Raw genomic sequence first — 26,005 nt, 5'->3', positions numbered from 1 at the left:
TTGGTTGCTGAAGTGAATCAAATGTTTACAGGGACATCTAGTTAAAAGTTGAATCAAGGCTGATAGAGAAGGTGAAGACAGAGGGGTGTGCAATGTGAACAGTTGCAAATCAAAGCTATTGTTGAATCTTAAACCAGAGTATGCTGGAAATGAGTACCACATCAGGCAGTGTCCATATCAGGGACTCCCAACCCTTTTTATGCCATGGATCAATACCATAAAACAAGGGGTCTATGGGCCCCAGGTTGGGAATGCCTGGCCCATAGTGTGAAGAAAACACAAGGTGATGTTATAGATGGATACCTTATAGTAGAACTGGCAGTCCTGATGTGACAGAGCAGATCTGCCACAAGTAACTTCCTCCCTCTCCCCCCACGTACACCAAAGTAAGCATTTAAGCAAGGATCTCCTTACTCTGAAAAAAGGGACAGTCCCTTTGAATGTGTTTAGGCAGGATTCTGACTTGGAGGCATTCAGTCATAATCTCGTACCATTTATCCATCACACTTGAAATGAACAGAAAAGGAAAAATGCAGAACAATGCTGATAATCCAGCACACTCAGGGTTTTGTTAGTGCCAGACTGACAGATTTATCGCATTATTTCGTGCACTTCTTGGTCTCCTTCAATTCCATGCTACACAGTATGATAAATTGTTCAGTAAGTCAAGTAAGTTGAGAAGGTTAGGCTGGGGAGAGGGAGCACAACATTACCTGGTCAGCCAGCTACAAAACCATTAGGTTTTCTGAACAGTTGGATAGTGAATTATTGGAGCTGTAGCGGTACCTGCAGTTGCTGAAACCAAAGGCTGCAACATGTCTGGGAGGAAAATGAAGTGCAGGTTTTCAAGTTTGTGTTAGGCCTGGTTAGAACAGTGCAGGAGGCCAGTCCAATTGGGAGTGGGACAGAGAAGTAAGTTCCAGGCAACTGGAATCTCAGGGTCACCTCTGCAGATCGAATGGAAATGCTGTATAAAGCAAGCGGCTAACTAATCTGTAAGACCGCATCACGAGCACCAAATGAAACACTCTAGACTGGAAGTGCAAATGCATCATGGTTTCTCCTGGAATATTTGTCCAGATTGCCCTGATGTTGTTGCATGGGAAATTCTGATAAGGCAAGTTGGTGCAGATGAAAGGGCAGATCAGAGTCACAAATGGAATGGACATGAAGGAGAGACATGTCTGATTGGTGGAATCTCTGAAGATTTCAGAAATTTGGAAAAAATGATCCATTGCAGGCAGAGGCTGGAATGGTGGAAGAGGATCGGAGAAACGCTGTCCTTTCTCCGCTGGGTGGGGAGGGTAAGAGCAGAGGCACAGGAAGTAGATCAGGGAAGCAGTCAACATCTGTGAGCTGTGAAAGAGGAAAGCCAAGTTTAAAAGGAAAACATCTCAGAGGCACCCGAGTTGGAAAATCACTTTGGATAACAAGCCATGACAGAGACAGGAAATGGAAGGAGTTGCACAATAGCACTTTTGATAGTGTATTTACCTCAGAGTTCCGGCAAGCTGGGCCTGGGTCCTGACTTGTCTGTGTGGAAAATGCACTTTTCCCGAGGGTACATAGGTGCTCAAGTTTCTTTAAAATGTGCTTGTTGTCAGGTTAAATGACTATTATAAATTGTCCCTGACATGGGTGGATGATAGGAAAATCAATGAGGTGTAAAACAGATACGTGTGCGAGAGGGGATAGGTGCAAGGGAACAAATTGGGCAATGTGATTGCTATTGGAACTGGTGGGCTTAATGACATCTTTCCATGTCACAAAGAAATATCTAATGGAGTCTCTGAAGGAAGCAAGGTGGGATTAAATTTCATAGAGTTCTGTAGGCTTGTGATGGCCGTTTATGCTAACCCATCCCAAGATGGAAGGAATCAGATGGGCCAGATTAAAATCCTTAAAACTGACGATTGGGGAGAGAAAAGAAACACAAGAGTTCAGGATGTTAACACAAGGGCAATGGAGCTAAAACCTTTGTGCTGACGAGTTGACAGTTGCAAATTCAGCATTGCGAAAATTTGATTTGGAAATGTGAAATTTGGGGGAAGCGGCAGCAGATTACCCAGAATTGATAATGTGCTCTCTTATCATCCTACTAAGTCACTTGCACAGTGTAAGCACATTCATTCCGTTATTTTCCTCCCATTGGAAATAATACCAGGTGGATTAAACAGGTTCAATAGAAGATTTTGCCCATTTGCCCCCTCAGGTGAATGCAAAAGATTATTTGTGGTTGCAAGTGGAATTCTCCTGTTCCTTTGGCTGATGTGCATACTTAAGTCTGTATGATTTTATTAATTAAAAAACTGTTAGCCCACAATTTCATTGTTTCTTTCTCCTCGCGCCTGCCTCATCATATGCCATCTAGATTCTCTTTTTTCCTTGCATTAAAACACAAAACAAAAATAGAAGGAAATAAGGTTTTTACATTCAGGACTTGGGAATCTCCTAAATATTTAAAGTTTAAACAATTTTTACAGGGTAATATATTTAAATTGTATGACTTGTTTTATATTAGGAACGAAGTAGGTACCCGAGAAGTAGAAAACAAGAAAGTCAGCAGGTGATGTACATCTGAAGCAACACACATAAAATGCTGGAGGAACTCAGCAGGTCAGGCAGCAAAAGAGAAAACATTTGATGTTTCAGCCTCAGAGTCAGGGCTGGGGAGGACTGGGGAAGATGCTGGAATAAAAAGATGCGGGTAGGGGAAGGAGGCTAGCTGAAAGGTGATAGGTCAAATCAGGTGGGTACAAAAGGTCAAGGGCTAGAGGAGGAATTTGATAGAAGTGAAGAGTGGACCGTAGGAGGGAAAATGAGGGAAGTGATAAGCAGGTGAAAAGAGTGGTCAAAGTGGGGAATAGAGGAAAGGAGGGGTGAATTTTGTTTATTGGAAGGAGAAATCTATATTCATGCTATCATGTTGGAAGCTACCCAGACAGAATATAATGTGCTGTTCCTCCACTCTGAGGGTGCCTCTTCATGGCACAAGAGGATGACGTGGATCAACATGTCAGAATAGGAATAAGAATCAAAAATGAAAATACTTGGCCACCTGGAAGTCCTGCTTGTGGTGGGTGGAGCTGATGTGTTTGATGAAGCAGTTCCCCTGTTTATGACAGGTCTCACCGATGTAGAGGAGGCCACATCAGGATACAGTAGACAACCCCACCAGATTTGCAGGTGAAGCGGCCAAGAACTATTTTAACTTCATCAGTCCACCGGACTTGTTTCCAAAATGCCTCAGGCTTGTTTAGATGTTCCTTTGAACTTTTTGAATAAAACTTTTTGGCCGCAATGAGCAAAGGTATGTTTGGAGAAAAAAGGGTGCAGAATTTCATGAAAAGAACCCCTCTCCAACTGTTAAGCACGGGGGTGGATCAATCATGCTTTGGGCTTGTGTTGCAGCCAGTGGCATGGGGAACATTTCACTGGTACAGGGAAAAATGAATTCAATTAAGTACCAGCAAATTCTGGAAGCAAACATCACAGTCTGTAAAAAAGCTGAAGATGAAAGGAGGATGGCTTGTACAACAGGATAATGATCCTAAACACACCTCAAAATCCACAATGGACTACCTCAAAAGACGCAAGCGGAAGGTATTGCCATTGCCCTCACAGTCCCCCGACCTAAACATCATTGAAAATCTGTGGATAGACCTCAAAAGAGCAGTGCATGCAAAATGGCCCAAGAATCTCACAGAACTACAAGCCTTTTGCAAGGAAGAATGGGCGAAAATCCCCCAAACAAGAATTGAAAGACTCTTAGCTGGCTACAGAAAGTGTTTACAAGCTGTGATACTTGCCAAAGGGGGTGTTACTAAGTACTGACCATGCAGGGTGCCTAAACTTTTGCTTTGGGCCCTTTTCCTTTTTTGTTATTTTGAAACTGTAAAAGATGGAAATAAAAAAGTAATCTTGCTTAAACTATTAAAGAAATGTGGCATCTTTAACTTTATGCCTTTTGGAAATCAGGTCATGTTTTACTCGCTTACCTATTCACAGTAACAGAAATTTTGACCGGGCTGCCCAAACTTTTGCATGCCACTGTATGTAGTTGCTACTTACCTCGTCATGCTAGCTCTCTGCACATTGGGTGTTTAATGGACTTTTTTTTTTAAACAAAACAGGCTTTTTTAGGGTTTCGTTTTATGAGTGCCTGTAAGGAGACAAATCTCAAGATCGTATATTGTATTACATAGTTTGATAATAAATGTGCATTGAACTTTGACTTCTCCTCCTGCAACTGATTTCACATTCTCAGTTCCCCTGATCGCCCCATGGATTTTATCTATGTGTGGCACACAGTTCTCTTCTCATCATCCACCTTGTTAAATGCTTTCATAACTGTGAAAAAATATTTTTTTGCTAGCAAGAAACAAATCTAGCCTGTTTAAAATTTCCAACTGGGTGACAACCTGTATCACTAATTCTAATTAATATTTTTTTTTCTACCGTGTTGCTACTTTTAGATTTGAGACTGGAATGGTTCACACTATATAAGGTACAATCAAAATTAGTTTTTCTTCTGATGAAAGATCACTGAAATCTCTTTCCATGGATGCTGTGAAACCAAATAAGTATTTACAATGTTTTAATTAATGAAGCATATCGGTATAATACAATAACAAATCTACATATAGGATGCGCTGAAACTGTCCGATTGGTGCAGGAACCATAACATCAAGACGACAAAAGAAATGATAATTGACTTTCTGGAAGGCAAGAGGTCCCAAACAAGCCCCACTATTCATAAGTGTTGAGGTAGTGGAAAGGATCTGCAGTTTCAAGTTTTTGAGGATGAACATCACCAAGGAGCTCTCTTGGTCCATCAACACAATCTTGATCGTAGGTAATGCACAACCATACTACCTGAGATGCTTAAGGGGAGCTAATCTTCCCCATATATTGCTAGCCAACTTTTATTGATGTGCAAGAGAGCATGCTGACATATGGAATGACAATGTGGCATTCTAGCTGCAGTAAGACAGATCACAAAGCACTCCAATGGGTTATTAGCACATTAGTAGGGCTCAACTACCGGACCTGGAGACAATCTACATCTGTCAATGCCTACGGCACACTTATAACATCATTAAAAACCATTCCATCTCCCAGACACCGTCTGTTCAATCTCCTGCAGGAGATACAGAAACATCTTAGCTGAGACAGCAAGACTGAAAACCAGCTTCTTTCCAAGGGCTCTTGTGCTGCTGAATAAATGCTACACCCCGGCTTGCCAATAGCCTTTGAGTGTAATGGACTATCAAAGTCACTTGTTCCATGTAATTTTTTTTTTGATTAAGCCATACCGCATGCATTATAAATACGTTTTGCGTGGACTGGAGAAGCACCACAATCTCTTCTTGAGCAATGACAACAAAGTTCTATTCATTTCAACCCTCCTTAATATTTACCACCAATTTGTATTTGGCTTAGTCATAATTGTTCAAGTTTTGAATCATTATGGTCCCTACACTAATATTTGTAATAACATCCAACACATCTGAAAACATAAAACTCACTGCATAACACAAAATGAAGTAGATTTCCTCACCACCCCAAAGGTGTTATCATTGCTGCCCGTTGCACTGCTGGGGCATAGAACAAAAATATTTTTGGAATAAATAAATTAAGTGATTTAAAATTTAAAAATCTCAAAATTAATTAGTATTTAGCTGGACAAGTTGCTCTTTCAGTATACAACTGTAAAGACCTCGGGATGCGTCAGTAAAGATAACAACTCATGCTTCAATCTTCATCTCATGACTACACATGGGTAGAAGTTAATCCTGGGGCAGGGTGGGGGGGGGAATGATTAAGAAATCAAGACCTAGGGTATCTGCAAAACAAAGTCAAGAGCAAAAAAAAAGTGAAAAATAATGAGGAATGAATGAACTCTTCTCAGGCTTCCAACCGGGTACAGATATCAATTATAATTGACGTTTCTATCACAAACTCTGCCATCTTCATCAGGGATGATGCCAGGGCACATTTAGTCTGGTGGTATTTGTACCCTGTAGCCCGTCCCTCCTGATTGGCCAGTCCTCACCCAATCAGGTTTCCGCTCTCCCACATTGTTCACAACCGAATTTCATTTCTTACTAAGAGCGAGACCTTTGTCTTTGTCAAAATTCTTTTCCTCTAGTTTTATTTAAATGGCTTCCTTTACCTTGTGACACAGTAGTTTTATGCTGTTGAAGTCGACCCTATGGCCATTGTGAATGCAATGTTCTGCTACTGCTGATTTCTCCGTGTAACCCAGATACATCTCCCATGCTCCTTGATACGGGTTTTCATGATGATAGTTCCTCTATATAGAAGTACGCTGTTGCAAGGGTAAGTTTAAATATAAGGGGATATAATGGGAACTACTATGAACAAGCAGACAGAGTGATCATGGGTTTGCCCTTGTTGCTGGCTATTGCTAATTTCTGCATGGAGGACTTTTGAGGAGTGGGCTCTGAGTTCATCACCCTTACTCACCAAATTCTGCTTCAGATACGTCAATGATACCTTCATAGCGTGGAGTCATGGACTCCCGGAATTCCAGCAGCTCCACGACCATCTGAACAGTATACATTCAATTTACGATGGAGATGGAGAAGAATGGTTACTTCCCATTCCTGGACATTCTAATAAGACAGAAACCAGATGGTAGCCTCAGACATGGCATCTGTCGGAAGCCCTTTCACACGGACTTGTACCTCAACAATAACAGCCACCATCATGCCTCCAAATATACAGCAGTTCTTTCTGCTTCAATTGACCACGCAAAACCTATTTTGGACCTGGAGAGTCTCCAAGGAAACAAAATTACGCACGACATTCTTACAGAATGGCTACAAGGTGAAGGAAATCAATCGGGCCCTTAAAAGGGCTGAGGAAAAAACCTGGAAACCTAACAAGGAAGAACCCATAGCTATCACCTGTCTTCTCTATATTTCCACAGTTTCTGCAAGGATCACCAGGATCCTGAAGGAATACTGGATTAATACCATCCACAAACCTGTAAGGAAGTTCAAGTCACAGCTTATGCAGGTCAAAGATGATCTGGGCCTCAGGTTGGCTGGCATTTACAGGATTCCCTGTGAATGCAGAGCAGCATATATCACCCAGATGAGATGCATGGTGGAAGGCTTCATTAAGGAGCACAGGAGGTGTATCCATTTGGGTTACCCAGAGAAATCAGTGGTAGCAGAACAATGCATTCACAATGGCCGTAGGATTGACTTCAATGGCACAAGGCTACTGTCCTGCACCAATGGCTTTTGAGACTGCCTAGTAAAGGAAGCCATTGAAATAAAACTAGAGGAAAAGAATTTTTACAAAGATGAAATCTCACTCAACAAAGGAGCTGATTGTGGACTACAGGAGGAATGGAGACAGGCTCACCCTTCTTGACATCAATGGATCTGGGGTAGAGAGTGAACAACTTTAAGTTCTTCTGTATACACATCACAGAGGACCTCAGGTCGTCTGTACATACCGGCTGTGTGGTGAAAAGAGCAAAACAGCGCCTCCTTCATCTCACACAGTTGAAGAAGTTTGGCATGAGTCCCCAAATCCCAAGGACTTTCTACAGGGGCATAATTGAGAGCATCCAGATTGGCAGCACTCTGCAGAGAGTGGTGCAAACAGCCCAGCGCATCCGTACGTGTTAACTTCCCACTATTCAGGACATTTACAGAGACAGCTGTGTAAAAAGGGCCCGAAGGATCATTGGGGACCCAAGTCACCCCAACCACAATCTGTTCCAGCTGTTACCATCCGGGAAATGGTACCGCAGCATTAAAGCCAGGGCCCAACGGGCTCCAGGCTAGCTTCTTCCACAAGGCCATCAGACTGATTAATTCATGCTGACAATTGTATTTTCCAAGCTATATTGGCTGCTCTGTTGTACAAACGTTTGTACATACTATTTATTACAAATTACTATAAATTGCACAGAGACGTAACAAAGATTTTTCCTCCTCATGTACATGAATGATTAGAGAAATAAAGTCAGTTCAATTCTAGTAAGAGCTAGAATTTGATTACAAACGAAGTGGGAGAGCAGAAACCTAATTGGATGAGGACTAACCAATCAGAAGGGACGCACTATGGGGGGGTATAAATACTACCGGACTAGACACACCCAGGCATCATCCCTGATGAAGATGGCGGAGATTGTCTTTGAAATGTCAGTTAGAATCGATACCTGTACCTGGTTGGAAGCCGGAGAAGTGTTTATTCATCATATACGCTGGGAAAGCACTAGATCCTAATGAGGAATATTTAATTACACGAAGACTATCTTTATAGTATCCAAGGTTTGAATTTTTCCATGTTTTATAAGTATAAACTGATTCCAAAATAGGACTTCGATGTTATTAATTTACTGTAATCATCTTTAGTGACACCCAAGAAACAGTTCTAAATTCTTTACAATTTAAATTTAGGCAGAACAGCATTAGAAACACAGCAATTTGGCAACTACAAGCTGGATAGTGCACATTTGTTAGAAAGATTCAGTGCATGTTACTTCGGAATCATACTCAGAACAGCATGAATGTGGACCACCCTGTTATTGCCATCTTGTTTTAAATGAGCGCCTTCAACTGATTCCACACCATATGCCAACAACTTAAGGGGAAAATAGGTTGGAGAAAATGCAAGTTCCTTTCACGGTCTTTTATCTTTTTATCTATTTGCAAATATTATTTTTCCCACTGCACGTGATAGCTTCCAGTTTCAAGTTTTAAAATTGGCTCAGGACAGAAAGAATAGACCAAGCAATGGAATTAAAACACTGGTGGCTTGGAAAACGCAAGAAAATTTCACTAGTATGTATTTTTAGATTTTAAAATATAAACCAATTTGAGTAATAGTTTTATACAGGATAAAGCTTCTTTCTTTCAAAAAAAAATTCTGATCAATTTAAATGCTTTATTAATACAAATAACATTAAATTTGCTTATGCTGGCCTCTGGCAAAATGACAAGCAAAGTCATATTGGTTTTTACATTTGCATCCACATATGTTACATTGAAATGGGTTCTCATAACCATGGCATCCCATATGAATGGTATAAAGGATATTGTCTGCAAAATACATGTCACAGTGTTGGCAATGATGTAAAAGCTGGGGATCCTGCACTTGAATTGGAGGAGTAGGAGTGCTACGTTGGCTGTTCGTCATGCAAGGCGAGCTCATGTGAGCACTGCGTTCACTACTTGGACCTGCTACAGGACTTAAGTTCCTCTGATTATGCACTGGATGTCTATCAGGACTAGCATTGGATGAGCTTTGTGCCACACTAGAAACCACGGTGGTAACTGTTGGTGCTATAGAATGTTGTACCACATATGGTTTTTCATCCCTGCAGGATGCCACATCTGAAGATACTGGAGCTTGGTCGTCATGTGCAAGGCTGGAGAGCTGGCCAGCTAAGGCAGATAGCTGGTTTAATGGATTATCAACCATGTCCTGTACGTCCCTTGAGATTCCACTAGTCTGTGCCTTTCCCAGACCTTCATAAGATTCAGCTGATATGTTATGAGAAAATTCATCAAGGTAATCTGTCTTCTGCACCAGCATTGGTGGAGGGCTGAAATTAATCATCGGTCTTCTTCCATAACTCAGGGTGTAGCCAGACTTTTTCTGCAAGATTCCCATCATTCTTTTATTGGTTAATGACGTCCTGCGTCCTTTTAGCGGGAGAAGTTTATGTCTGCGTCTACGATGGTGAGACAGGTTACTTTGATCACTGCAACGGAATGAGCAAAGCTCACATTTGTATGGTTTTTCACCTCTATGTGAGCGCATGTGTGCTTCAAGGTGACGCTCATAAGCTGAAGCAAATGGGCATAAATGACATCTGTGGGGCTTCTCACCTGTATTGGAAAGAACAAAAGAACACTATAAATTAAGAGTCAAACTCAGTCATTTGAACATTTAAGCCTGCTCCTCTGTAATAAGCCCAACTGTTTGGTTTCAGCACATTCTTACTACACCGTATTGTAATTCAAAAAAAATCTTAACCTATCATTGTTGGAAACCACTTTTTAAAAAAATAATACTTTTTTTATAAGATTTGTACTTTTTAAACAAACTCATGTATTTTTCACACTGGCAGAAAGCGGAATGGCAGCTAAACTAACGGTTTATCACCTTTTTCCCTGGCTAAGTATTAGCACTTTGAACCACATGTTTTAATTTGGCATCCTATTAACTTCTTGAATTCTAAGGAATTTCCTGATCTTATCTATAGAAGTGATAGGTTTTTAGAAGCACCATCTTTATTCTTTGTTTTAGCATTAATTCCCCTCTTAGCATCTTTTCTCAGCTCTTTGATTAGTTTGCTTAGTATTTGTATGTTTGTTTTACTCTAAAATAACTTGAAATCTTGGAATTAAGACTGCTCATCATTCCTGATCCCTGGAACAACCCTAAGGATTAGAAAATAAACAGATCTAATATTATACTCAACAAATGGCCACTATTCTGAGAGAGTTTCAAAGATTCACTGCCCTTTGACAGTAGGTGTCTTGTCTCATTCTTGACTACACTCAAAGATGATGACACCTAGTTCTAGATTATCTGGTTAAAGAAAATCACTGTGCCAGATTTTTTTTATTGAGGGGATTGACAGCTGCTAACCTGAGCCACACTGTTTCTTTCATCTTCACCCAAGTGTGAAGTTCTACTGGGAGTGTGGGTGTACTTCCAGCATGTTGGCATAGCAGAGCACAGCACTGAGTTGTCTCAGGGAAGGCAATCTCACACAATCTCAGAACACTGACAGCTTCACCCTTGCTCAATAGTTGTCAAAATGGACTGATTAAATGCTATTGAATGTTTTTGATGTTCAAGCATTCAAAAACTTGGACCATTTAAAAACTAGCACATCCATCAGGTTTGTGGAAGGTCACACTACACCAAGGAATTAATCAGCAGGGGGCAGCAGCAGCTGGCAGCAGGTCAGGAGATACTGCCACAAGCTTAGGCCCACACAAGAATTTGAATGGTGAAACATGCTCAATTCCAGCATTAATGCAAGCATTCATCAAAAGCTCCAGATGTTGCTCTCAATTAAGACTTAATTGTTCCACTAAGATTGCTCTGCTTTTAAATTTCCAGAAAAGGCGAAGCCAGTTTGCTCTATCACTTCAGTAAGTAGTCTAACTGAACTTGTGTTACACTACTTCCAAGGCAAAAATATTTTCAAGATTAGGAAATGAGCTGAACCCAATATAATACAAGAAGACCTCTTTTACTACTTTCCTTGTATAGTAAAGAATAACATGCCATTTACTATCCCAAACACAAACTCTTATCTGTATACTGGCTTTGGTTCAAGGACAAAGATACTTTGATTCCTCCGAATAACATAAATTTGCAATTTTGCCATTTTAAATTTACCACCTGAAATAACTTATCACATGCTGAAATATTTTCGCATGCTGCTGCAACAGCCACATTCCTGTCTACGGTTGTTTGATATATTGTATCCCTCCCATAACTTGTGCCAATCTCGCTTTGTATCAGCAGCAAACCTGGATGCATAATCCTCCTCCAGCATTCAGGTAGGTAATAAGTCACCCATGGACCAAGCACCAATTCTTGTGGTACCAAGTTAAAGGCAATTCATTTACAGCAGGTCTTTTTCATGCCCATTAAACAATCCTCAATATTTCAGCTAATCCACATGCCATGAAGAATCAAAGACCTCAAACATCAGCTATTCCTGTACAGATGTAACCTGACCCAAGTATTACCAACACTTTACATTTTGGCTTCCTTGCATCTGCGGTTATATTTTTCTTCTAATAGTTTATTAGCCATCTCACAAGAATTTGTCTGATCGGCTCAAACATTACAATAGCTGTTGTCATTTAAAATGTATAAACAAATTTACTGTGCAGTCTATTACCCGTGTGCATTCTGGTGTGCTCCATAAGTCGTGCTATCCCTTTGCTTGCATAGTTACAATACTGACACTTCAATTTTCCATCAGCCGTTCTTTCCGGCCCTTCTCCCATCATCCCAGAGCCATCATCGAGGGAAACCTCAACAGAAGCATGATGGACTCCATTTTGATGATTTTCTGTTCCAGCTGCCAATGAAAATACAAATAATTTATAAAGTTGTTACATAAAAATACAAACTTTAAGAAACTAATTGTTGCATTCTGTTCATTTGGGCTATGGGAGCATTTATGTTCACTTTTCTTGCTGTGGGCATACGCACAAGGGAGGTTATGGGAATGTTGGGAAGAAAATAGCAGCCTAGTGTACTAAACGTAAATGGAAAATGTAAGGTTGTAAAAACTAAAGACAATTTTGTTTTGGATGTTTGAAAGTTATCACTAATCACTGTATTGCTCAACTATAGCTTGACCTTCCAACATTTGCAGAAGTTACAGCCTTGTCTTTCGCCGATCCACCAAAATCAACTGGGCGTGCGTTTCAGTGCAATTCAAGCCGAAATGCCAAGGTTCTGTGCAAGTGTGTTGGATCAAGGCCTCATCCTTGAATTAGCTGAAAGCTGCTTGGCAAAGTCATGTCCCAGTCTTTAATAGTGGTTAATGACTAAAATCTTTTGAATGTTAGTAATGTCCAAAAAATTTTCAAAAAAGTAAGTAAAATTTGAGTCACTTAAAAATAATTCCCTGTTTCAATGTCAAGTCTAAACTGGTGCAGGTTTTGTGGCAGATTACCCAATACTAACAACTAAAGAACTGCAGCAAGTTCACAACACTATACTGTAATGGCTTTTGTGCAAAGTTCAATGTACATATGCTGTCTGGCATCACCAGCAATACCTAGATAGCAAGTTCCAGACTTCAGCATTCATGTGGAAGTCCTGAGCTTCTTCCCAGAAATGAGCAAGGTAAATGTGAGCAGCTTAATGTGAAATTGTTGGCATTCCCCAACGAGTTCTCACCCAATAAACATGAATCCCTGATAGATAGTTGTGGCCAAGTGGTTAAGGCATTGGACTAGCGACCTGAAGGTCGTGAGTTCGAGCCCCAGCCGAGGGAACGTGTTGTGTCCTCGAGCAAGGCACTTAATCACACGTTGCTCTGTGATGACACTGGTGCCAAGCTGTATGGGTCCTAATGCCCTTCCCTTGGACAACATTGGTGTCGTGGAGAGGAGAGACTTGCAGCATGGTCTACTGCTGGTCTTCCATACAACCTTGCCCAGGCCTGCGCCCTGGAGAGTGAAGACTTTCCAGGCGCAGATCTATGGTCTCGCAAGACTAACGGATGCCTTTACATGTGAGATACATGCATTCAAAATATATAAAAATAAGATAAGCTGGAATTAATTGCAGAAAGTTAATTTTTGATTTGGCAAAATCTTGACAGATATATAATGCACATGACAAATCAATCTGAAACTCACAGTATAAAATGGTGAGCAGAAATATAAAACAAACGTAACTCCAGTAACTCTCTTAATCTAGGTGGAGAGGGTCAGCAACTTTAAATTCCTCTATTATTTTGGACATCCTGTCCTGGGCCCAACATGTAAGTGTAATTACAAAGGAAGTATTAGCAGCACCTCTACTTCCTTAGAGATTTGGTGTGACATCTAAAACTTCCACAAACCTCTATAGATGTGTAGTGGAGAGTATATTGACTGGTTGCATCACAGCCTGGTATGGAAATACCAATGTCTTTGAATGAAATATCCTACAAAAAGTAGTGGATGTGACCCGGTCAATTATAGGTAAAGTCCTCCCCACCATTGAGCACATCTACGTGAAACCCTGTCTCAGGAAAGCAGCATCCATCATCAGGGTCCGCCACCACCCAGGCCATGCTCTCTTCTCACTGCTGCCATCAGGAAGGTGGTACAGGAGCCACAGGATTCTCACCACCGGGTTTTGAAACCATTACTACCCCTCAACCATCAGGCTCTTGAACCAAAGAGGCAACTTCACTCAACCTCACTTGCCCCATCATTGAAATGTTCCTACAACCAATAGACTCATCAAGAACTCTTCATCTCATGTTCTAGATATTTATTGCCCATTTATAATTATTATATATTTTGTATTTGCACAGTTTGTCATCTTTTGCACAAAGTTGGTGCGGTCTTTCATTGATTCTCTATAGAGTTATTGAGTATGCCAGAAAGAAAATGTATCTCAGGATTGTACATAGTACATATATATACAGTACTTGGATAATAAATTCACTTTGATAAATTCACAGGGCAATATAAAAGCATGAATAAATGTTAGACTGTAAGGGGAGTCTTAAAGAAAGACATTGTCAGGATAAGGTAATACGTAAAAATAGAGAAAAGTACAAACTTGGATTTTCATTTCTTGAAAGGTCCCACATTCTTAATAGCCAATAAAGCTGCTGTAGGAAACAGGAGTTGTATAGCACAACAAGGCCTACAAAGAGCTTTGTGATAACTGCTATTGGTCATAGAGTTGTACAGCATAGAAACAGGCCCCCTCAACCCACTGTGTTCATGCCCACTGTCATACCCAGCCTATTATTCATTAAATCCCTAATGGAGCCTGCCGAAATTCTGACCTTAAAGGCAGAGTATGTAAGCTTTGCCTCTGAATATGCTCCGAACAAGCACTACAAAGTAGCCAAGATTCTTCAAAGGTGTGAGGTAATGGTTCAATGAGGGAATTAAAACTATACAAATAATTACAATTGGACAGGCAAAACTGGAAACAAGCTAGATAGAGAGGGAGAATGGTGGGGATGACTACCAAAAGCTGTTGAAGAGACCAGATGGATAAAGAGAGACACCACATAACGAGAGGGAACTTTACACCATTTTGGACTGCTTTGGGTTTTTTTAAAATTTACTCATTTGTAGGATTTAGGAGTCGCTTCTCAGACTGGTATTTAGTACACATCCAAAACATCCCCTAACTACATGGTTTTACTAGGCCATTTCAAAAGGTAACAATAGTTTGACCACATCATGGGGTTTGAAAGTCACATAGTCCTCATCATGTACTTTTAGGAGATTCATTCCCCTGAAAGATTTAAGGACTCTTGAGTACAGTACATGAAAAAGAAACACCCCTGAGATGATAATTATGTGAAATGACCAAAAGTGCATAATTGAGATGTTTCAGAGTGATATTTTCAATAATGTTATATTGAAAATAAATGGTAGGATTAGCATTATAATGCTTAAAGCCTCTTGAACACTAATACAGGTCGACCTTCACTAATCCAACTACCTGTAATCCAGTTCCTTTGATAATCCAGCACCAAGTATGCTTAATGTGATCCTTCTGTAATTCAGCATTTAGTGAAGGTTAGCTATTGCTTAACTTGATCCTTCTGTAATTCGGCAATTTCACTAATCCGGCACTCCTCAGGTTCCAGTGGTGCTGGATTAGTGAAGGTCGACCTGTACCATTTATATATTAGTAAACTAGCCATTTTCTTACCAGGCTGAAGTAATTCCGGTTCCTTTTCATTGCAAACTGAACCAGAAATCATGTTTACATGCTGTGTTTGTTGAGTGAGATACTCTTGAAAATCCTTGACGAAATCTACAGAATCATTTCTCTTTTCTCGCATATTCCTGATTTTGATTGAAGACCTTTAATTCCTAAAGGAAAGTTACCATATTTTCTTTTAGATTTGCACAGTGAACTGCTGTTTACTCACATTATTAAGATTAGAATACATTAAGAAAACTTTGCTTATCAGCTTAAATCCACAGCAAGTTTCTTAAGATTTTATTTTTCTAAGGATCATATGACGTTGCTATAATTGACCCATTCTCACCTGTGACTTATTTCTAGAACTGAAATTACAATTACCATATATTGTTAATGTCCAGAACTTCATTTCTCTTAATGTAAGAAATACTGGAAATTCCCACATCATGCATTTCCACTATATTCTTTTCACATCACAGAATTCCAACATCCAGATTAATCTTTTGCCTTCAGATTAACATTACCTGCTTTTATATGCATTAACACTTCTATATGATGCTTTTGGGAACGGGGGTCCATTATTAAAACCATTTTGGAAATACTTATTGGAAGTACCCAACAGGTCAAGTGTTGTGCCAATATGAGGCCACCCTCAGGGTGGAGGAGCAACAGCTGATATTCCATCTGGGTAGCCTCCAACCTTATGGCATTAATATTGATTTCTCCTTGCAGAAAAAAAATTCCCTCTTCTTCCATTTCCCACTCTGGCCTCACCTCTTCTCCTCACCTGTCTATCACCTCCCCCGGGTCCCCTCTTCCTTCCCTGTCTCCTATGGTCCACTCTATCAGATTCCTTCTTCTCCAGCCCTTGACCTTTTCCAACCCCTGGCTTCACCCATCCCCTTCCAGCTTGCCTCCTTTCCCTCCACCCATCTTTCTATTCTAGCGTCTTCCCCCTTCCTTCTCAGTCCTGAAGAAGGATCTCGCTACAAAACATCAACTTATTTACTCATTTCCATAGATGTTGCATGACCTGCTGAGTTCCTCCAGTATTTTACATGTGTTGCTTTGGTCAAATATTTTTCCCAAAGCTTCTTAAAAACTAGGTTGACTACTAATTTTGTGATGTGTTGCATTTATATCAGCTATAACAGACGAGACAATACAACTGCATCACTGGAAACACAAAGATTTGCAAAATAAATTATATAATTTGAGGAAATGTTTTACCTTTTTGCAGTTATTATTAAAAAGATATCCAATAAATTTATAAATGTAATGGAAAGTTGATAAGGCAAGGCAGTGGATGTTGTCTACATAGACTTCAGAAAGGCCTTTGACAAGGTCCTGCGTGGGAGGTTGGACAAAAAGGTTCAATCACTTGGCATTCAGGATGAGGTAGTAAATTACGTTAGATATTGGCTTTGCAGAAGCCAGAGAATGGTAGTAGACAGTTGCCTCTCTGACTGGAGGCCTACAACAAATGGTGTGTTGCAGGGATTGGTCAATGATCTAGATGGCAATATAGTAAACTGGATCAGCAAATTTGTGGATGATACCAAAACTGGGGGCATAGTGGACAGCGAGGAAGGCTATCAATACTCGAAGCGGGATTGGGCCAGCTGAAAAATGGGATGAAAGCTGGCAGGTAGAATTTAATGCAGACAAACACGAGCTGTTGCACTTTGGGTGGACAAACCAATGTAGGACTTACACAGTGAGCAGTAAGGCATCGAAGAGTGCAGTAGAACAGGGGATCTGGGAATACAGGTCCATCATTCCTTGAAAGTAGCATCACAGGTAGGTAGGGTCGTAAATACAGCTTTTGGCACATTGGCCTTCATAAATCAAAAATATTGAGTACAGGAGTTGAGATGTTATGTTGAAGTTGTATAAGATGTTGGTGAGGCCTAATTTGGAGTACTAGTTGCAGTTCTGGTCACCTAGCTACAGGAAAGATGTCAATAAGATTGAAGGAGTGCAGAGAAAATTTACAAGGTTGCCACCATACTTGGGAACCTGATTTATAAGGAAAAGACAAAAAGGTTGGGGCTTTATTCCCTAGAGCATAGGAGAACGAGAGGAGATTCGATAGAGGTATACAAAATTATGAGGAGTATAGATAGGGTAAATGCAAGCAGGCTTTTTCAACTGAGTTTGGGTGAGACTAGAACTCGAGGCCATGGGTTAAAAGTGAAAAGTAAAATGTTTAAGGGGAACACGAGGGGAACTTCTTCAGTCAGACGTGGTGTGAGTGTGGAACGAGCTACCAGCAGAAGTGGTGGATGCAAGTTTGATTTCAACGTTTAAGAGAATTTTGGATAGGTACATGGATGGGATGGGTATAGAAGACTATGGTCCGGGTGTAGGGTCATCAGGACCAGTCAGATTAATAGTTTGGCATGGACCAGATGGGCCAAAGGACCCGTTTCTGTTCTGTGGCGCTAAAATATGTAGTGCAGTACTGTGATTTCTTGAGATCTGCCCAAGAATTAATTACATAATTCTCAATTATGAACTAAACTTAAGTCCAAACTCTTTATTTAGGAGTAATTTTGTTTGAGAATGCAAAAGGAAATATCTGGATAATGAAATACTGCTCACACTAGTTATCAGACTTAGTTGACTGTAAATCCTTTTAGCCGGCAATAAATCCTGGACATTTTCATTTCTTGTGTCTGGGAAAGCATCCCTGGGTTTTTGGGGATAAAGGTTGACTCGTTCTTCAAACATATCATACCTTTCAATGAAACCGCTGATGTTCAAAAACTTAAATTTTTTTGATTTTATTCCCCATAGCAAAAAGAGATATCAACCTCAGACTTTAAATTTAACATTTGATATTATTGTCATTTGCAAAAAAGAAATTCAAGTTCCAAGAGATTAAATTCCACATTCTAGATTGTGCCAATTTTCCATAGATTCTCCGTTCAACAGTTTTTTTAATCCACCTCAATAGTTCTTAATAGCTTCAAAACCTTTGAAGAAAACATTCTTTAAACTTTAGAAGTTCATAATTTTCACTTCAATCAAAATATGAGATACCATATATACACACACACAAAAGATGTAAGTATGTGTGTGTGTATGTATATATATCACACACAAAATGTCAATAAAATTGAGAGAATACAGAGGAGATTTACTAAAATGTTGCCTGGGTTTCATCTCCTAAGTTACACAGAAAGGTTGAACAAGTTAGGTCTTTATACTTTGGAGCATAGAAGGTTGAGGGGGGACTTGATAGAGGTATTTAAAATTGAGGGGGATAGATAGAGTTGACATGGATAGGCTTTTTCCATTGAGAGTGGGGGAGATTCAAACAAGAGGACATGAGTTGAGAGTTAAAGGGCAAAAGTTTAGGGGTAACAGGAGGGGGAACTTCTTTACTCAGACAGTGGTAGCTGTGTGGAACGAGCTTCCAGCAGAAGTGGTTGAGGCAGGTTCGATGTTGTCGTTTAAAGTTAAATTGGATAGCTATATGGACAGGAAAGGAATGGAGGGTTATGGGCTGAGTGCAGGTCAGTGGGACGAGGTGAGAGTAAGAGTTCAGCGTGGACTAGAAGGGCCGAGATGGCCTGTTTCCGTTCTGTAATTGTTATATGGTTATAAATATATAAGAGCCAAATCCCAGGAGCTCATAGAGCAGTGTCAGAGACAGGGTGGAGGGCACAGTCGGAGCCTGTAGAGGTGGGGTGTGGAGGTTTTGCTGGTTGCTCGCTTTGCAGAACCAACTCTCTCCTTGGCATTACCAGGGCTGCAAAGAAAAGAGCCATCAGGACTGTCACAGAGGCTGCTGAGCGAGCATCCAGATGGCTCTGGGTCAAGAGGTATGACCCATGGGCCAATGCTGCTGGAATAGAAGCCATGTCCTGATCAACCCCAGATGGGCTGCCAGGATATCACCAGCACATCTTAGGATGTATTCATTCATATTGTCATGAGCATCACACCCATGACCCACACCTCTGTGATACCCCTCTTCTTATTGATATAAACAAGTTAATTACTACTATCTTGTTGCTGGTGAATTTGTGGACAGACTACAACTAAAATTCAGGAAAGATAACAAAATAGTCCATTTAGCTCATTTAACATGACTGTGATTTCCTCTCATTGATCTCTAATTTGCCTAAAATCACAATTTAATTTATTAAATTCCAGAACATAGAGCTCTTGACAAAATTCACTCTGCAATCCCAACTCAGTCAGGAGCTTCCCTCCACACCTACAGAAAAATATAGAACAACTGTAGAAGTAAACAAAGAAAATCTGGGTTTAGTTCTCCAGAAGTACATACCTGCAGAGATAAATTTAAAACTCTCAGATCATGAAATTTCAAATAAATATAAATTTAAAAAATCATTAACATTTTCTTGTCATGAAGCAACTATAACAGCCATCTCTAGAACACTGTTTGTGTTCATTGCTTCATCTTCTCTTGACACAGGGCCAAATTACACTCAAGTTAACAGCATGTAGAATATCTCTCTACCATTTATCAACTCCACATCCATCATTACTTTTGATTCATTTGTCTGACTTTGGATGAACCAGTTCAGTGCCTTTTCAAGTACTTGAAGTATTCTTACTGTGGGCTACTATCATCTTTCTTATTCACCCTCGGCCATTGTATAATCCAGATTTGCTCCAACTAAACTCATCAAGGTAATTTTTCTAGAGAGCTCATGAAGATGGTATGTACTAACCTGGATTCAAAATTGGCGATTGGACTGAGAGCAAAGATTGAGTGTCTCTGATTCTTGCGCCCCAGTTATTCACTATCTATAAACACAATTAGGCCAAGGGGATCACAAATGCGATATTGTCAAGTCTGCCACAACTATGGGGAACTATAAGCAGGGGGGTTAAAAGAGGATTTATAGAAACCATAAATTGAATGAGTGTTCAAGAACATGGAAAATGCAATGTCATATTGAAAATGTGAAGTTACTAGCTTTGACGCACAAAACAGAAAAACAGTATTTTTAAATTGTGACAGTTAAGGTAATGTTCCAAGGGTGTTCACGTACACAAGTCACTGAAAGCTTGTACACGGACAGGCAGTTAGTATGTTGGCTTTTACTATGAAAGGATTTAAATACAGGACTAAAGATGCCATCTTGGAGTACTGTGTATAATTTTGGTATCTATACATATTGTAAGATAGCCTTACAATAGAGCAGCAAAATTTACTGTACTGGTTCAAGGGTTGCTAGATTTGCTGACGAGGATAGATCAAGTAGACTAGGACTGTATTTAATATAATTTAGAAGAATGAAAAGAACAACTCATTCAGACTAACAAATTTCATCAGAGTTTGATGGATCTAATGCTGGGAGAATGATTCTCTTGCCTAAGGAGTTCAGAATCAGGAATCGTGCTTTTAAAATAGAAGGTAGAATTAAAATGAGAAATAACTTCACGCAGGGAGTGGTGAATCTTCTGAATTCTCTGAAAGCTTAATCATTGACATCATTCACAACAAAGATCAATAGATTTATAGATATTAAGAGAACTGAGTATATGGGGATCGTGTTGGAAAATGGAATCCAGGTCAAAGGACAGCCACAAACTACTAACAGGGTTGAAGAAAGAAATGGCCTTTCCTTGCTCCTATTTTTGTTATGTATTCCCGCCCTAGTAAATCGCTTCTAACTTTTTTTTTAAATTATCTTAACTTTTCCAGATTCTTCAAGCATTGGAAACACAACCATTTTTCCATCCCCTCCATGGAGTCAATCAGCTTGTTTTATAAACACAAGCACAGCCTCACTATTCTTGCTGTCTTTTCAGCCTTTCATTCTGCAAATCCAACTGTGCAGTACACCATTGTTGTGATCTCAGATGCCTTCTCAGGACCATCCTTCCACTTGCAGACATCCCACCTCTCCTGGAAGTTCTGGGAGTCTCCCACATATTGATAGCGGCTCCCTGATGCCCACAAGTTATATACAATATCCCAGAAATTGATATTTTTTTTTGAGAGAGACACAGAATCCTGATTGGTCTCTCTTTGTGCTAAGTAGACCTATCAGTTTTCTTTGTGGGCAGGCTTTACAGTCGACCTCTCTCTCTCTCTTTCATTCATTGTCCATCAGTTCAGTTTAGTGTCCTGCAGCGCCATGGCAGAGCGTTCCAAAAAAAGAAAATATAAAACATACTTCACCCCAGACTACACTGAAGTGTACCCCTGCCTAATAGGGGTCAAAAATAATGACAGTGTTGCTCACTGCACTGTTTGTAACAGTGACTTTTCTATTGCCCATGGTGGGTTAAGACTGTAAAAGACACATTGAGGTGAGTTTAACAGGTGTCATTCGTTCATTAGCATAGCTAACGTTATTTAAACTAGCTGGCTAGCTGCTAAGGAGATACTCTATCGATGTCCTACGTGATGAGGCCAAACTCCCTGTACACTTGCTTAAAGGTGTAATAGAATAAAAAAAATGACTCCATGATAATAAAATATAATTGTGAATCTGATGTTTTGCAAAATTAACAAATTAATTGACACAGACTGCTAGGAGGTTGGGACTTCCGGCAAAATGCTCAAATCTGCCAAGCAAGCCACATCACAGTACAAGGGAAGTTTGCAAAAGGAATAGAAAAGCTATTTGCATTAGCATTTAGCTATTAGCATTGAGACTGCCAACAAAATACTCAAAGTATATATTTATATACATGTAAATAGCTTCAATATGTGATCAAATAAATTGTCGTGTTCTTTCATAATCAAATGTCCTGTATACATACACCCTTGGAGGTCGACGGGGGGTTGGGGGGGGGAGGGATGGTGGTGCTACCTCCCTGAAATGAGTTTTTGTAGGGTGGGATGTCTGTACTTGAGGCTTTTCTTCCTTAACAGTCCATTTCATTCCCATCAATTATATTTATATTATCGACGAACAAAACATCTTTACAGCTGTTACCCAGTCTACTACTTTCAAATTCCCAGCATCAGGGTTTGTCTTTGCAGCGTTTTCTTTACTACAAATACAGCATTTTATTTTCAAAAGGACAACTCAGGGGTAACATTTTAAAATATATTAACCTCCAGTTTTCTATCAATCTGTAGTGTATTTTCTTTTATAAGTTAATATATTTCTGTCCATTTTCATTATTTTAAGATATTTAAATTAACAGGTTTCTGCTGTTCTGTCTCCTATATTATTCAAATCGTCAGAAGCTTCGATGCACGATAGAACCTGTGGTTACATGTTTTTGTTGCCCATTTTTTGAATGTCTACTCATGTTAGGTAGGTCGTTGTACAGGTTTGGGGTATTTAATATCAAGCCCTGTATGTACAGACGTGGATTTGAATTGCTTCTGTTCGTGTCTCAACCTCTGAGGGACCAAGACAGAAGAACGATTCGGAGACTGCGACGAACACATTAAATAAATACACATAGGGCAATTTTGTTTGCATATTATCTACATGCAAGTCAGTCAAACTGCTCTGCGGTGAGATTTTGGTAAGGGGGGTTCCAAAACAACCCGCAATCAGAGAGCTTTGGCTCATAAATGGCTTCTGTGATGTCTCCATGAAACCGGCCTCAACCAACGTCCCGCCCTTCCATCGCCCTCATTGGTCCAACCACCGCAAACACAAAGGTAGGCCCTCCGCCCATTGGCGAACCGACACGTCACTCATATGGCGTTGCGCATCAAGTTGGAGTCCAGTGGGCCGCGTTATTTTGAAATGCAGCACGAACAAAAACAATTACAAAAAATATCACGAAGGGTTTAAGGAGAGGAAATTTGGGATCGGGGTCGGATAACCCGTCACCAGTGGCCTCACTCGCCACCAGCTTTCCCTCCCCCAACACCACAGAGGCTTCCAAGTTCTGTTCTCAGCAGCGTCTGTCCGTTTACTTTCAAACCGGGGTCCAGACAAGGGGGACGACGCTCCCATCAGACCGGAGGGGAGAGGGGACTTCTCCCGCCGCCCTTTCCTACCTTTCGCTCTGGCTTAAATTCCACTCGGCAGCGGTTTTAAACATCCAAGCATGTCGTTTCCACGGCGGATGGGGTGGGCGTGTGAGACGGCCGAGAGAGCAAGCGGGCGCTCGGGGAGGGGGGAACGCTGCCGCCAGCACGGGCCGGGGACCATACAACCGTCCCCTGTGTTGTTGTCTTTCTCAACCGCAGAGGGAACAAAAGCCCCGGCGTCGATGTCACAGTTCGGCCCGGGCACAGGCGGCTGAATGGAAGTGACATCAGCGGGGCGGGATGCTGGGCAACCCCTCCTACAGCCGGCTCGGCCGCCCGCCCTCCGGCCGCCTTCTGCTTTAACTGGCCACGAAAGGCACAACGATCACCGCCCTCTTCTGCTTATACCTGCTGCTTTTTTAAAAAAATCCTAACCATATTTATTCTTTACAGCCTGCACATCCTTTGTTAAAAAAAACATGGTGGTGGCTGAGGTGACGACTTCCGATTAGTTGAATATATTATTTTCGCACAAGGTTTTGCAACGCTTGGTAAAGGACAACGGGAAATAACCTCTCTCTCTCCCCACTCTCTGGTTATACACACACACACACACACCGTGCGCCGGTTGTTGCAAGAGACGGAATGGCCAGTTACTTGTTGTTTTCTAAGGTGAGCAATGTTCCTGTCCTTCGCAGAGTTGCTGCTTGCTATTGTAAACTTGAGGGGTTTAAGTAAGCAAATCGTTTGGTTCCCTGCGGCTTTAAGGTGAGTATCACATCTAGAGCTGGGCTAAAAGCGAACCAAATTGCAAATGTCGCATATATGAAAATAGAAATAAAAGAACACGGGTGGAATAGGCTCATTTCAAAGAGTGCTTTTGAAAGATGGAAGAAAGCTTCCACAACAAGGCCTCGGCACATGGATTGATCGAGAGGCAGGAATATGTGGGACCATGGAAGGATATAACAACCAAAACACTTTTTTTAAAAAAAAAAGTCTTTGAGCAGTAATCGGTTTCAGAAAATAATCAAAAATAGGTTTCTTGTCACTGACATATGTTGTGAAAATTGTTTGCGGCAGAAATAAAAGTTAACTTTGTTAGAAAATAAGTAAGTAGTGCAAAAGATGAATAAAGGAGGTGTTGCCAATGGACTGTTCAAGGTCGGGCACGGCAAGATTTCGGATAAAGTGAGTCTACAAAATCGATTAAGAGATACCAGACAGGAATTCTTTGGACTAAATAAAGACTTGAGGATTTTATTAGCAGGTTAACTAAAGTCGGAGTCGGACTGCTTCTGAAATGGAAACGGGCATTCTTAGCCCGGCGGAAATAAAGTGACCGGAAGCTTATCTTACAGATAAATACACGACCAAATGTCCCCTGTCCTCTCCGATCTGACTCCAGCTTCTCCAACCCTTATGCGTCTTCCACCTTTCACCTCCGAACCTCACATCCTTCCCGCTTTCATCTAGAATCACCTACCAACCCCTCCGATGCTCTTTTTCTTTCGGTCTCTGCCCAAAGTGACTGTTCATTTCCCTCTATCTATGCTACCTTTCAGCATTTTGTGTTGTTCCAGATTTTCAGTATTTGCAATCTTTCTTGTGTCTCCTGATAACAGTTCCGGTTTATTCATTATAAAAATTGTCGTTAAATAAAATATAAATGATTTGATTTGACGATGTAAACTGCAATTCAATTTTGTGTTACCGTTTAAGAATCAGACTAACTTGTATTTATATCTTGCCAAACGATATTTTATAAAGGAAGGGGGTATTAATTTTTGATTTACAGTTAAGTCGAAGTACAGTAAACTTGTTATCAAGGCACATGTATGTCACCATATACTGTTCTAGAATGAATTCATTTGCTAGCAGGCTTTTACAGAAAAATAAATAAATAGTTTATGAAAAGCTATACATAACGAAGACTGACAAACATCCAATGTGCAAAAGAGGACAAATCATAGCAATAATAAAAATGTAAATAAATAATACTGTTAACATGAGTTGTAGAATCCTTGATTGTAAGTTGTGAATTCAGTTCAGCTTGAGGTAGTGAAGTTCTCCACGCTGGTTCAGGAGACAGATAGTTGTAGGGTAATAGCTGTTTCTGAATCTGGTGGTGTGGGACCCAAGGCTCTGGCCTGGACGATAAGGGTCCTTGCTTTTTTTGTGGCAGAGCTTGTTGTAAATATGGTCAGTGATAGGGAGGGCTTTGCCTGTGATGAACTGGGCTAAATCTGCCACTTTTCAGAGAATTTCCCACTGCTGGGCATTGGTGTTTCCATACCAGCCTGTGATGCAACCAATCTGGATACTCTCCACCACACATCTATAAAAGCTTGTCAAAGTTATAGATGACATGTCACATCTGTGCAAACTTCTAAGAAAGTAAGGGCATTGTCATGCATTCTTTGTGATGGCACTTACGTGCTGGTCCCAGGACATGTCCTTTGATTACAGTAACACCAAGGAATTAAAAGTTACTGACCCTCTCCACCTCCGATCCCCTAATGAGGACTGACTTCTTCCTCCTGTTATCAATAACCACCTCTTGGTTTTGCTGTGGTTGAGTAAGAGGTTGTTTATTATTTATTGAGATTCAGTGTGGAGTCAGTCCTTCGAACCACACTGCCCAGCAAT

At 40.6% G+C, this 26,005-nt stretch overlaps 2 protein-coding genes across 2 annotated transcripts in view; one reads left to right on the top strand and one right to left on the bottom strand.

Moving 5' to 3' along the window:
- Window positions 1-8,877: 8,877 nt before the first annotated feature.
- Window positions 8,878-23,704, bottom strand: LOC140185792 (zinc finger protein Pegasus-like). The gene is made up of 4 exons (XM_072239474.1): window positions 23,384-23,704; window positions 15,427-15,590; window positions 11,918-12,100; window positions 8,878-9,878 (listed from the first exon to the last, which is right to left on the bottom strand). Exons 2-4 carry the CDS (start codon window positions 15,557-15,559, stop codon window positions 8,950-8,952), a joined length of 1,245 nt encoding a protein of 414 aa, XP_072095575.1. The 5' UTR covers window positions 15,560-15,590; window positions 23,384-23,704; the 3' UTR covers window positions 8,878-8,949.
- Window positions 23,686-26,005, top strand: part of acadsb (acyl-CoA dehydrogenase short/branched chain) — a 32,573-nt gene continuing 30,253 nt past the window's right edge. The window contains exon 1 of the mRNA XM_072239473.1: window positions 23,686-24,028. Coding sequence (XP_072095574.1) covers window positions 24,002-24,028 — 27 coding nt within the window. The 5' untranslated portion in view covers window positions 23,686-24,001. The remainder of the gene's footprint in view (window positions 24,029-26,005) is intronic.

This window comes from Mobula birostris, chromosome 21 (genome assembly GCF_030028105.1).
Source record: "Mobula birostris isolate sMobBir1 chromosome 21, sMobBir1.hap1, whole genome shotgun sequence".
NCBI classification, from domain to species: Eukaryota; Metazoa; Chordata; class Chondrichthyes; order Myliobatiformes; family Myliobatidae; genus Mobula; species Mobula birostris.
Note: the sequence above shows the minus strand (reverse complement) of the source record. Positions and strands in the feature narration are given on the sequence as shown.